Source organism: Chrysemys picta, chromosome 3, assembly GCF_011386835.1.
Source record: "Chrysemys picta bellii isolate R12L10 chromosome 3, ASM1138683v2, whole genome shotgun sequence".
Taxonomy (NCBI): Eukaryota; Metazoa; Chordata; order Testudines; family Emydidae; genus Chrysemys; species Chrysemys picta.
The window spans coordinates 84901000-84914869 of NC_088793.1; the positions used below are offsets into that span (position 1 = coordinate 84901000).

At 40.9% G+C, this 13870-nt stretch overlaps 1 protein-coding gene across 11 annotated transcripts in view; it reads right to left on the reverse strand.

Annotated features, from left to right (window-relative positions):
• Positions 1–13870, reverse strand: part of AK9 (adenylate kinase 9) — a 156721-nt gene that overhangs the window by 105559 nt on the left and 37292 nt on the right. For all 11 annotated transcript variants that reach the window (XM_065590208.1, XM_065590205.1, XM_065590206.1 and 8 more), the window contains 5 exons: positions 13347–13421; positions 10328–10426; positions 8675–8814; positions 8415–8595; positions 895–1039 (listed from right to left, as the gene is read on the reverse strand). In XM_065590208.1, the coding sequence (XP_065446280.1) occupies positions 895–1039; positions 8415–8595; positions 8675–8814; positions 10328–10426; positions 13347–13421 (640 nt within the window). The remainder of the gene's footprint in view (positions 1–894; positions 1040–8414; positions 8596–8674; positions 8815–10327; positions 10427–13346; positions 13422–13870) is intronic.

A 13870-nucleotide genomic window follows, 5' to 3' on the forward strand; every position in this document is an offset into this window, starting at 1 on the left:
CTCCTGAGAGAAATGTCTGCTTAGCATGTCCTCCATCATGTTCTGGCAGCTGTGATGGTTACATTGTGGAGTATGCACCAGTTTCATAGCCTCGGTGCATAGTGAGTGGGGACGAGCTCCTCCTTGGCAACTGATATAGAACATGGATGCTATGTTGTCGGTCAGTATCTGGATTGACTACAGCTGGTGAGCTTGGTAACCCCAGCTTTAAGGCAGCCCCCCAGGTGGACAGCCCTCGAGCCAGGGGCCCTGTAACCCACGATTCCAGCAGCCTGCTAGGCGGGCTTTGAGGAGTGGAGGAAACATGGAATTGGGAACAATTTTTTAATGGAATATCAAAAATTTCTAGCAACATTGAAATTTTCATCTCTAAAATTTTGATTTTGCAGAAAATGAATTTTGTGTTGGAAAATCATTCTGATGGAAAATTCTTGACCAGCTTTAGTCAGAACCATATTTTGAAGCTCCTTAGTGCATAACTATCACCCTCAATTCTAGAATATTTATATTCAATGTTCCACTTTGCCATTTCCCTCATTTGATCCCCATGTATATAACATTTAGTTAATATTTAACATATGACTTCCTTAATATTCTAATTACAGTTTTTCTGGAAAAGATTCTGGCTTGAAAATAAAACTGTGGAAAAGAACACAGCTTAATACAACATAGCATACCCATAGAGTAGACACAGCTGGGTAAAACAGTGACGCCCAAAGAGAAATCCCATGCTTTGTGTAATTACTTTCCAGAACAACTTTACAACTCTATAACCATGATGCCTTTTATATGTGCTGATAGAGGGTTTAAAACATTCCCAAATAGTAGCTGCTTTATTTAACTAACCTAAAAGCAAACAAGACAGCCCAAAAAGCTGGGAAACACCTTATTCACCTTGCTCTTTTAACATTTTTTCTATTTCCAGCTTATTTTTCACTTTTGTAATAGCAACATCTATTGCATCAATACGAGCTTGCTCAATGATTTTTTTCCTTGCTTCTTCCATACATGGTTGAATAAGTTTGTCCATATCAAGAACCTAAAGAAAATATTTGAAAACATAAAAATAAATCTAAATAATTAATCGTAATAAAATTTGATACATAGATGAACATATGCACAGATTCAGGCACAGATCACGCAATTCTGTAACAGTCAGTTACAATAGTAATTGTATTTGGAAAAACTGCACAGATTTCAGTGAAAGCGGCATTTGTCTCATAGTTTGTTTGTGCAGTGAGTTACTTACAAGTTGTTATGAATTTTTCTTCTCTTATGTGCAAAAGATAAGACACAGACTCCCCACACAGTTAATGTAAATAACTGACAACTATCTTCCCCCGTAAGGGAAAAATTAGGAGTATCATAATTGTAACCTCCAAAATAGGTTACTTTCCTGTAACTAGATTTCACAAAATTACTGCATTTTTTCCACAAATCCATACATTTTGAATGTGTGCACTAATGACCCACTAAGAACATAAAGCTACACCTCTACCCCAATATAAAGCTGTCCTCAGGACCCAAAAAGTCTTACTGCGTTACACTGCTCTACAGCCAAAATGCTTCTGAAATAAATGTAGTCAAACTTTACTAATTCTGGGTCACTGAGAACGAAAATGATGCTTAAAATTGTTGATTGGCTCTAGTTTTCAAGATATGCTATTGGGTCAGTATATACGACCCTTGACTTGGGAATGGCGGAGGATAAATGAGTTATAAAGGGAAGGGATCTCAATTTAAACCAGAAATGACTAAAATACATCTTTGACTGGATCTATGAATAAATCTATGACTGGGTTTGGACAGTACCTGCTTTTTAGGCAAAGCAATGAATGATGTAATCTGAAGCTGGTATTGCATCATACATGATATGAATTGCATCATGTTATTCCTAGACATCATGGATGATCCAATCATAACGAAGCTTACATCACTCTGCTGAACAAATTGCCCTATATCAGCTCTAGAAATCATACAGTGTCGTGCTCTCTTATTTGTCAGTGTTTGATTTTGCAAAGGGATACATTTCTGTTTTAGCCAAAGTGAGCAGAGATGCCTCGTACTTGTGTGAACAGTGCAGATAACTTCTGCTATGTTTGTGGTGAAGTGAATTTTGCATCACAAAAGCGCAGTATAACCACTATGGTTAAGAAAGCCTATCACCTTTATTTTGATTGCAAAATTGGAGATCAGGACAAGAGGTGGGCCCCACACATATGCTGCAACACTTGTGCAACAAATCTTCGCCAGTGGTTGAACAGGAAAAGGAAATCTATGCCTTTTGCAGTGCCAATGATTTGGAGAGAGCCAACAGATCATACCAGCAATTGTTACTTCTGCATGGTGCCTCCAGTTGGGTAAGGTGTGTCAAAGAAGCAAAAGTGGACTGTGCATTATCCAAACATTCCATCAGCTATACACCCAGTACCCCACGGAGAAGGACTGCCGGTTCCTGACGCACCAGAATCATTCTCACTTGAGTCAGACGAGGAAGAGGAAGAGGATGAAACTTCTGGTCCTGAACCATCAATGTCACAGGACCCACATTTTCTCCCGTCCTCCTCCTCTGAACCACACCTCATAACACAAGGTGAACTGAATGACCTTGTCAGGGATTTGGAACTACCCAAGAGTAAGGCAGAGCTGTTGGGCTCCAGACTACAGCAGTGGAATCTCCTGGCAGGTGATGTTAGGGTTTCCATGTTCCGTGACCGTCAAAAGGATCTTGTCCCATTCTTCTTCATGGAAGGTGATCTTGTAGCCTGCAACAACATCAATGGTGTGATGGCAGCCCTCAACATCGTTCACGATCCAGATGAATGGAGACTGTTTATTGATTCATCGAAGACGAGTCTTAAAGCTGTTTTACTGCATAATGGCAATGTTTTGCCATCAATTCCAGTTGGTCATGCAGTCCATATGAAGGAAACCTATGACAACATGAAACAACTTTTGAGGTGCATAAACTATGACCAACATCAGTGGCAGCTTTGTGGCGATTTGAAGGTTGTTGCTCTCTTGCTTGGTCTGCAGACTGGATACACAAAGTACTGCTGTTTTCTCTGCGAATGGGATAGTCGTGCAAGAGATTCCCACTACATCAAGAAAGATTGGCCACTCCGACAGTCATTGGAGCCTGGAAGAAAAAGTGTTCAGCATCCACCACTTGTTGAATCAAGGAAGATTTTGTTACCGCCCTTACACATCAAGCTGGGTCTGATGAAGAACTTTGTCAAGGCCATTGACAAAACACAAGCAGCTTTCAAGTACCTCCGTGGAAAATTTCCAAGGTTAAGTGAAGCTAAGATAAAGGAAGGTGTCTTTGTTGGTCCTCAGATTTGTGAACTTCTTCGAGATGATGCATTTGACCATGCACTGCGTGGCAAGGAAAAGACGTCATGGAAAGCCTTCCAGTTAGTGGCAATAAATTTTCTCAGAAACAACAAGGCAGACAACTACAGGTTGTTGGTGGAAAACCTCCTCAAGGCATACAAAAGCCTTGGTTGCAACATGTCACTAAAGATACATTTTTTGCACTCTCATCTAGATTTTTTTCCACCGAACTGTGGAGCAGTGAGCAACGAGCACGGCGAGCGATTTCACCAGGACATTGCAACAATGGAGAAACGCTATCAGGGCAAATGGAGCCCATCAATGCTTGCAGACTATTGCTGGACAGTGACAAGAGATGGTCCATTTAATGAATACAAGAGACAAGCTAAGAAGCGCCGAGTAGACACTGAATAGGACTAAACTATGTACATAATAGTTTTTTGCCTTTTGTTTCATAATAAATTTTATTTATATAACCCTTTTGCTGATTTTTAAAGTGTTACATAAACAGGACAGGTGAAATATTATCATGTAAAGCAACCATAAACACATGAAAAGACCTAAGTTTACAATTTATGATTAAAACTCTATTATCTACACAAAACACTTGCATCTGAAGAAGTGAGGTTCTTACCCACGAAAGCTTATGCTCCCAATACTTCTGTTAGTCTTAAAGGTGCCACAGGAGCCTCTGTTGCTTTTTACAGATTCAGACTAACACGGCTACCCCTCTGATACTTACTATCTACACAATATACATAGACATAAAATGTAAAAACTTAAATATCTTAGAAACAGTAACCAGTTGTTTTAATTGTCATATCTGAATTCAGCACATCAAAATACATAATAAATAGCACATTTTATCTCTGAAGCAGACAACTTCTCAAAAATTGTAGACCAGTGTTATAGGTGAAACCGCGTTATATCAAACTTGCTTTGATCCGCCGGAGCGCGCAGCCTACCCCCCTCCCCCCGGAGCGCTGCTTTACCGCGTTATATCCGAATTTGTGTTATATCGGGTCGCGTTATATCGGGGTAGAGGTGTAATTAAATGGTCTCAGCATCTCTCTCAAGAAGATATGTAGGGGGAGAGAAGTGTGATCCAAACCCTGCAATGTGCTGAGTGCCTGCTGAGAACCCTCTAACCATTATAATCAATGGGAGCTGTGGATACTTAGCACCTCTCAAACTCTGGCCTTGTATTTTTAAGATACAAGATTAAATTTTGTTTCAATTTTCTTTATATTCTCCAATAAGGGCTGCCTTACTAGTCTATAGTCATACAGTCACAACATGTATTCAGTTAAAATAAGGAAAGATATTATACTAGTAAAAATAAATTACTACATGAAAGTATTAAGGTATACTACACTGCATAGTAAACCCAAACTCTGACTATGTTTAAGCTCAAGCCCTCTAACACATTCCAGTATCCTCTCACAACGCGGGCTGGCTGGCTCACCCAGGGGTATAAGTATGAGCCCATGTTCTGCTGTAGCATGCATCCAAGCCCACACATTTAGCAGTGAAGATGGCAGTAGCAGAAGCCCAAGTTGCAAGGCTTGTGTTCAAACATGCCAGCAAGTTAAAGAAGTATGGGCTGGATGAATGGACTATAAATTGGATAGAAAGCTGGCCAGATCGTTGGGCTCAATGGGTAGTGATCAATGGCTCCATGTCTAGTTGGCAGACGGTATCAAGAGGAGTGCCCCAAGGTTGGTCCTGGGGCCAGTTTTGTTCAATATCTTCATTAATGATCTGGAGGATGGCATGGACTGCACTCTCAGCAAGTTTGCAGATGACACTAAACTGGGAGGAGTGGTAGATATGCTGGAAGGTAGGGATAGCATACAGAGGGACCTAGACAAAAGAAATCTGATGAGGTTCAACAAGGACAAGTGCAGAGTCCTGCACTTAGGATGGAAGAATCCCATACATTGCTACAGACTAGGGACCAAATGGCTAGGCAGCAGTTCTGCAGAAAAGGACCTAGAGGTTACAGTGGACAAGAAGCTGGATATGAGTCAACAGTGTGCCCTTGGTGCCAAGAAGGCGAATGGCATTTTGGGCTGTATAAGTAGGGGCATTGCCAGCAGATCGAGGGACGTGATCATTCCCCTCTATTCGACATTGGTGAGGCCTCATCTGGAGTACTGTGTCCAGTTTTGGGCCCCACACTACAAGAAGGATGTGGAAAAATTGGAAAGAGTCCAACGGAGGGCAACAGAAATTATTAGGGGGCTGAAGCACATGACTTATGAGGAGAGGCTGAGGGAACTGGGATTGTTTAGTCTGTAGAAGAGAAGAATGAGGGGGGATTTGATAGCTGCTTTCAACTGAAAGGGGGTTCCAAAGAGGATGGATCTAGACTGTTCTCAGTGGTACCGGATGACAGAACAAGGAGTAACGGTCTCAAGTTGCAGTGGGGGAGGTTTAGGTTGGATATTAGGAAAAACTTTTTCACTAGGAGAGTGGTGAAGCACTGGAATGGGTTACCTAGGAAGGTGGTGGAATCTCCTTCCTTAGAGATTTTTAAGGTCAAGCTTGACAAAGCCCTGGCTGGGATGATTTAGTTGGGGATTGGTCCTGCTTTGAGCAGGGGGTTGGACTAGATGACCTCCTGAGGTCCCTTCCAACTCTGATATTCTATGATTCTGCCAATGATATCCCACATTTCTCTCCCCCAACTTCCCATGTGATTCCTTGAATCGGAAGCAATGTCCTGGTTTAAATACAGCTCCTGGGCATTTAACTCTTCCCTTTCCATGCTGACTGTTTGATTGTTAACACAGTTAAGCCTTGCTTATTGCCCACCTCCCAGCACACTGCTAACTGGCCAGAAGAACACATCAACATACTGGCCAAGCTGTGGTGTGAGGAGAGCAAGATCCATTACTTTGGCAGCAGTACTAGAAACCTGCATGTTTATGAAGCCACAGAGGCTGGTGGCACTGGGGATCCACCATACTGATAATCAGGCCTGGGAACAGAGTAAGTACCACAAGACTGCCTATTGCAAAGTGAAGGATGGGACTGGTGTGTCAGGGAACAACTCAGCTCGCTACCCCTACTACAAGGAATTTGATTGGTTGTTGGGAACTGCACACAGCACATGGTCAACAGTCCTGCACGACAGTCTGCTGAGCAGGGATGGCATGCTTATAAATCCATGAAAAAAGGAAGCAAGGACAAGGGACACTCCTGGAAGAGAGCCTGGAGTTGCACAGAATAGACCACAATGCTGCCACCTGGCTTCAATCAGGCTACACAGGAGGATCAGATATTGGACATCCTGGGTCAATATTTGGAGGGCCTTTTTGGGGATGACCCTGGGGAGGAGTCTGCAGAGGAAGAAACAGCACAATAAGCCCCGGAGCCAGAGCCTGGTATGTAGTAGTCACCATTTTTAGTGTTATTGCTATTAAGAATGGGGGGATTTCCAAATTATGCCCAATATAATTGTCATTACATGCTAGGTGTGTGTGTGGATTTTGCTTGTGCTGAGGCCAGTAGCCATGCCATTTTTCTAAACCACCTCAGCCTGACACCATTTGGGATGTAAGATGGATTCCAGGACTGGAAAAAAATTAAACAAGCAGCAAGCATTAACTTTTTACTAGAAACACAGTTATTGTTTGAAAGAGGTTTGGGGTATTAGCCTTCTGAAGCACAGATTCATATTTTTTTTTGCATGTACAGTTCTGTTTATAAGTTGGCTATGCCAGAATGCCCTCCTGGTACAGCTGTAGTCTCCTGTGCTGCCTGGATTACTCAGTCCTATTTGCAGTGGTGGATGTATTTAGTCTCTGGGGCCCCGTCTGGTCATGGCATGCTGTCTGAGCTGTCGCAGTACTTGTCAGGGGGGGCCGACGTTCTGGCCTGGAGCCACTCCTGCCTGGCTAGCTCCTGTCATCTGGGGTTCTGCTTCTGAGGGTCTCCTCCCATCCTGGGGCCCCGGGCGAAGGTCACTTGGGGGTTGCTCGCTTTGTTAGAGGCACACTTTCTGACAGTATTCAGAAGAAAAACTAATGTTCCTCCAACACTAGGAGATACATGGATTGTGCTGTTCCAGCCAAGGAATGCTGAGAATTATCAGGAAGAATGGGGAGTGGATCACACTGAAGCAGATTGTTTCTTGGTGCCTTACCACTATGGCCTTTAAGGGGATGGTCTCCTGAGTCACTGGTCCTGGCAATAGGAGTGACCCATCAATCATTTCTACCAGGTCTGGTGTGGGTTTCGGCTGGAGGGGGATCTGAAGGGTTTGGGCTCCCTTAGCATCTATAAAGTTGGCAGCAGCCCCACAGTCTATCATTGCTCATTGTGGGGGAATCTGCTTCACCTGCCCCAACACCTGCAACTGTAGAAGCAACTGGAAATGCAGAGAGGTATCATGGTTCCCAGGTTGGGTTCTGCTTGAAGGCAGTGGGATGGTTCCAGAGCATGGAGTTTTGGTGTTGCCCAGGCCAGACATGCCTACTGAGCTGACTCATGTTGCAGGGAGTGTGCAGACCCAAAATAGCTTAGCTGGATTTGTTTGTGGGCTCAGAGCATTTCTGGTATTGCAGAATGGATAAACAAGTTCTCCCACAATACAACATAAACCAAGCTCTAGAGTCACTACAGCTAGCAAAGGTGCTAAGAACCCTAGGCTATACCCCCAGAAGCTACAGCATCATATATATCAGTGTACCACAGTATAAACATGTTGGCCTGGATAAAGGGCAGATATGAGGTGTGTGTATCAATGCAAAGTACATGCTCAAAGATGAGCTTGGAAAGCATGGGTTTGCATGCTCAGGTACACAAATATGGGTCTACTATGTGGTGTGGACATAGCCTTTGTGGAATGAGAGGGTGGCATGTATCACTGTTTGAGATCAGACATATCGATAGTATTCACATCAAGCTGCTGTGACTAAAGACAATCTGAACAATATGTACTACTTTTAAACAGAAGTGAAGAGCATACGTATAGTATCTTGCATCTAACATCCTTACTACTATTCAAATAACATTCTAAAATCTGGAAATCTAACCCTACAAGTTACTTAAAAATATTTATATATACCCACCTTTCCTTTATATTTGTTTGCAATCCAGTTACAAAGAGTTGTTTTTCCAGACAATGGAGGTCCAAATACTACTACTTTACAAGGAGGAAGTGGCATAGGTGGTAGCAGATAGGGACGTGGATTCAACATAAATTCTCTCAATGCTTCTTGAGATGAAAATAAATATATTTTACCTAGGAAACTTTAAAAAAATTGAAAAATATACATGGTTAATCTTAAAACATAGATCTAACACCCAAATCATACCAAATTTTGCTTACCTGACAGCTAAATCTGGAAGCCCCATTACAATGTTACCCTCTTTTAAAGCTACAGGACATGCTCGACCCCACCTGCTTCTACACCATCGGTATCTAGGTGCTATTATTTTGAAGGATGAAAGAGTCCGGAAAAGTTCATCCTGTTAATTAGAACAACAATAAAAGTATATGTACCTTTTTACCTATATTTTGTACATGCCCTATTTTGTGTGGTTTATCATTTTGAAATATTTTCTAAGAAAGTGAGTATACCCTTCTTAAAGAATTGTTGCATTGTGCTTAGTAGCTATTTTAAAACCAAAATATGTGAATTAATTAAGTTTTTTTCAGACTAGCAGTACTCCATTGTAAGGAATAACTATCTGAGATATTTAATTTTTAAACATAACCCTATTTTTTAAAAAAATGATTTGTAGTAAAAACGAATATATACATTTTTAAAAGAGCATGAAGCACTAATAACTTACATTATATCTTCAGAGCTGGCATTACTAAAAGACTCAATAATAAAGCGAGTCATAGGAGATTGGGAGAAAGAGAAAATCTTAAATACATTGGGCAGTACAAGTAATCCTTAGCTAAGGAGATTGGTATCGGAGGGGCAAAGAGGAGACCAAAAGCTGAGGAGAAACACCTGAGTTCTAGGTTTGTGGAATGGAAATGCCAATTATGATATATTAATCATTTGACAGAACTATTTGCAAGACATATCAAACAGAGGATGGGAAACATATCCATTACCAAAATTACTTTTTGTCTTTCTCAATACACAGGAATCTTACTCATTGACCATTCACAGGATCTATTAAAGATGTATTCTGTGAAAATATATTTTTTTCTGTAAAAGTAACCATAGTCAGGAAGGTCTCACTAGCAACTTATCAAATCTTTGATGATTTGGTGACACAACAGGAAAGATCACTATGCATACTTATTAGTATAAAGGATGTCAAAGGATATCATACTGATGAGCCCTAAGAATTTTCTGTCTGTAAGACATCTATGTTCTCAGTTGCACATAGAAGGGGCCCACAGGACTTCTCTTTTTCAGGAGATCTCCCTACAGAAATCACACTATAGATGAAGATAGAAGAGGTCAACACTAATCTACCTTATTTCTACTTTAATGTGGAAAGTAAAATGTGTCTGCTTTTAGGAACTGAAGCACATAGCGTTTTTATTTTTGTTTTTTATCAGATATGTCACAAAGCTTCCAGAGGAAAAATGGAAATGGTATGAAACCAGCCTGCTGATGGGATTTTTATCCTTTGACCAAATTTTCTTTCAACAAATCTTTTTTTATGAAGGATTTTCTATAGGTTTTTTTCAAAATAGCTTCAGTCCAAAGCCTTCTTAATCAGATCCTTTTTACGATTGAAGGCATATGCTTCCCATACTTGTTTTATCTAGGGATATTTACTAAAGTTCTGATCTGTACATGGGTAGGTGTGAAACTCATTTTTTAAATCCACTTCTTTGCCACACTAGCATACTGTAGATGCCTCCACTGCTTGAATTTATAATATTTGATGATAAAGCAGAGCATCTAAAACAAAGTTATCATAGTCAAAGAACATAATATAAAGAATAATGCACAAATACTGTAATTACTGCAAGCAATCAAATTTCTAGAAATGCAAATTTCACACTTACAGTTTCCATCCCCTCTGAGAGCTCTTCTTCTGGGTTTTGAAGTCTGGTTATAAGAGCTCCATTTCGAAGGCCCATGGATTGAAGCCGGGCTATCACTGACTAAAGAAAAAAATTATTTTGAATAAATTAACATTTAAAATTGCTTTTGTGATCTGAAAAAATCCTTGATGTGTTTGAAAATTATAACTTGGTATTTATATATTGCCAGTATACACAGCATTGCCCAGTAGTACAGCCAGGGGCCCTGTTACATATTCAGCAGAGTTCCCATTGGATGTTCAGGGGGATAGACCATGCAGAAACCTCTTACTCCAGCCCTAACTTTCCTGCCTCTACTCATGAAATGAGTCCCAGACTTGTAAATGGTCTAGAGCTGGGGAGGGATAGATAATACTGCAAAGGCTTTCTGCTCATTAGGGAGTGGGTGAGACCTGTATGCAAAGGGTTTTCATGATGTGTGATAAAAGGGGTGAGGAGAGAATTTAAATGATTTCCTTTGGTGATTAGAATCTGTTTATAGACTTGGAAGTTAGTACAAGTCTTTGTTATTCATTAAGCAAAAATACATTAAAAAAGAAGCCTGTCAATGGGAATTAACTGATATTACAATGTATCTAAGACACAGGCTCCTGTCCTAGGTATAGGAAGTATGCATGCAAATATTCTTGAGATCAAGAAAGCAAATTTTGCCATGATGAGCATATAATGAGCTTTGCCATTATTCAGGGGTGGGTAGAAACAGATTGTGGGTATTATTACATAACCAGATGATCTTTAATATATTTATTCATATTGAATCTCTCTATTTTACTGTTTTGATATAAATTTGGGCCCCAATTCTGCAAACACACACATGCTTAATTTTATTACCATAAGTAATAGTAGTAGTAGTAAAGTTCTAGTAGTTCAAGTAGTAAAGTTAAGCACATGTATAAGTGCTTACTGGACCATGGTCCTAATTTGTATTCAGGGGAGTGAGAATATGGTGAAATGGCAGTGATGGAGTACTGTCCATGAGATTGAAGACACTCCCATTTTTTTCATTTTACACCTCCCCCTCGCTGCCCCATGTTGCAACAACCACCCATCTGGCCGAAGCACAGGACAGGACTCCCATCATTGCTCATTAACACCGCTTTTTAGTTAGGAGGAAAGTTGGCTATAAAGTGACATGAGAATTTAACTTCAACTACAGGGGCTAAGCACACAGACTCCATAGAACTTCTGGGAAATGGAAAATACCATCCAGAAATGTAATCCATGTCTCGCTTTGCAATGCTAAGCAATGCCACAATGCCATTAAAAATGTCTGAACTAGTTTTTAGGTTAAATTATGCTAAACTAATTCATAAAATATATTTTATTGAATAATAATTGAAAAAAATTAGTAAAGTATAATCCCATTTATCCAAAATCTCCACATTAATTGAATCCCTTTCCTGTCCCCTCTGTATCTCATGCTGGGGGACAAGGAAGGGATTTGGATAATGCAGAGGTTCAGATAATAGAGCAGTGGCCCCCCCGACTGGACTGTAAGGAGGAGGAAATCCATGGTATGCCCACATCTTGAAAACTATGTGCAGATGTGATCACCCCATCTCAAAAAAGATATATTGGAACTGGAAAAGGTTCAGAAAAGGGCAATAAAAATTATTAGGGGTTTGGAACAGCTGCCATATGAGGAGAGATTAATAAGACTTGACTTTTCAGCTTAGAAAAGAGACGATTAAGGGGGGAATATGATAGAGGTCTATAAAATCATGACTGGTATGGAGAAAGTAAATAAGGAAGTGTCATTTACTCCTTCTCATAACACAAGAACTAGGGGTCACCAAATGAAATTAGTAGGCAGCAGGTTTAAAATAAACAAAAGGGAGTATATTTTCACACAACATCCAGTCTGGAACTTCTTGCCAGAGGATGTTGTGAAGGCCAAGACTATAACAGGATTCAAAAAAGAACTAGATAAGTTCATGGAGGATAGGCCCATCAATGGCTATTAGCCAGAATGGGCAGGGATGGTGTCCCTAGCCTTTGTTTGCCAGAAGCTGGTAAATGGGTGACAGGGGATGGATCACTTGATGCTTACCTGTTCTGTTCATTCCCTGTGGGACACCTGGCATTGGCCACTGTTGGAAGACAGGATATTGGGCTAGATGGACCTTTGGTCTGACCCGGTATGGCCGTTCTTATGTAAGACAAGCCCCAAGCCATGGTAGAGGCCACCCTGCTGCTGAATGGCTCCTGCAGCAATGCAGGGAACCCTCTGCAGCCCAGATGTCATAGGAGGGAGGGAATGGGGCTGTGACAACGGAGCTGCAGAGGGCTCTCTGCTCTGCCGCAGGGCTGCTGACACCCAATCCCTGCAGGTGCAAGGAGGGAAGGCTGTAGTCCTGGCAGGGCAGTGTAGAGGCTGGCTGGGGGTCTCTGATCTGCCCTACACCTTGCACCTACAGGAATTGGGTATCACTAGGTCTGTGGCAGTACAGGGAACCCTCTGAGGCCCGCTGTCATGGGAGTGAGTGAGCAGGGCAGAACAGGAATCCCAGTTTAGGACTGCCAGGAAGAGGAGGACGAGCTCCCAGCTGTGGGGGAGGCCCCCCTGCTGCTGAATGATTCCTCCCTTCTCTATTATCCAAACTCTCAATTATCCAGATAAAATCTATACCCCCCCCAGGCTACCTGGATAATCAGAAGTATAATGTAAATGCTTTTATAACTTCATCCATGCTAATAATGGTGTTTGTCAATTTAACAAATTACATTAAATGATGACGATGATAACCTGATGCAACATGATATGGCTTGTTGCTAAGATATGGAATGTTTAGTAAGCATAATCAGATTTCTTTTGGCAGTAACAAGTGGAACAGGCATCCCAAAGAAGTTATTTTCTAGCAATAGTGTCATGACTTATAGAGCAATAACGTTGCCAATATCATCTTTATAGAGATGATAGCTACAGCACACAGGTTCTTTTCTAGTGTAAATTGTCTTAGTTTATGTGCAGTGTACTTACTGCAAAGAGCTCATTTGGGTGCTTATTTCCATCCAGTTCAATAAGATACTGAGAATCTTGCTCAGCCATCATGTCCTGTATGTTTAAGAAAAAAGACACACATACACCCTTTAACTGAGTATGACCAACAATTAATGACATTGGGTCTGATCCTGTTCACATTGAAGTCAATGGCAAAACTCACATGAATTCCCATGGCAGTAGGATTCAGTCCATAGATTAAAAACAAACAGCATTTAGACTGCATGACTAAAAGTCATGGGTATCAATCCAAGGCTTCTGGAAAGGAACTTCTATTTTAATAGTGAAAATTAAATATCTTGAGAATTTCAAAATTATAGTTACAGTGAGGTCATAGATCAAATAAAAAATCATAGATCAAGCCCAACATATTTTTAAATATCTAGAGAAAATAAGCTTAAAGATGATATGACCGTGAACTCCTAATAGTCTCTGATATAACTTTCCACCCATAGTAGTCTAGGCTGCCAAGGTTGAGAGTCCTAATTGTCCTTAAGTTTATC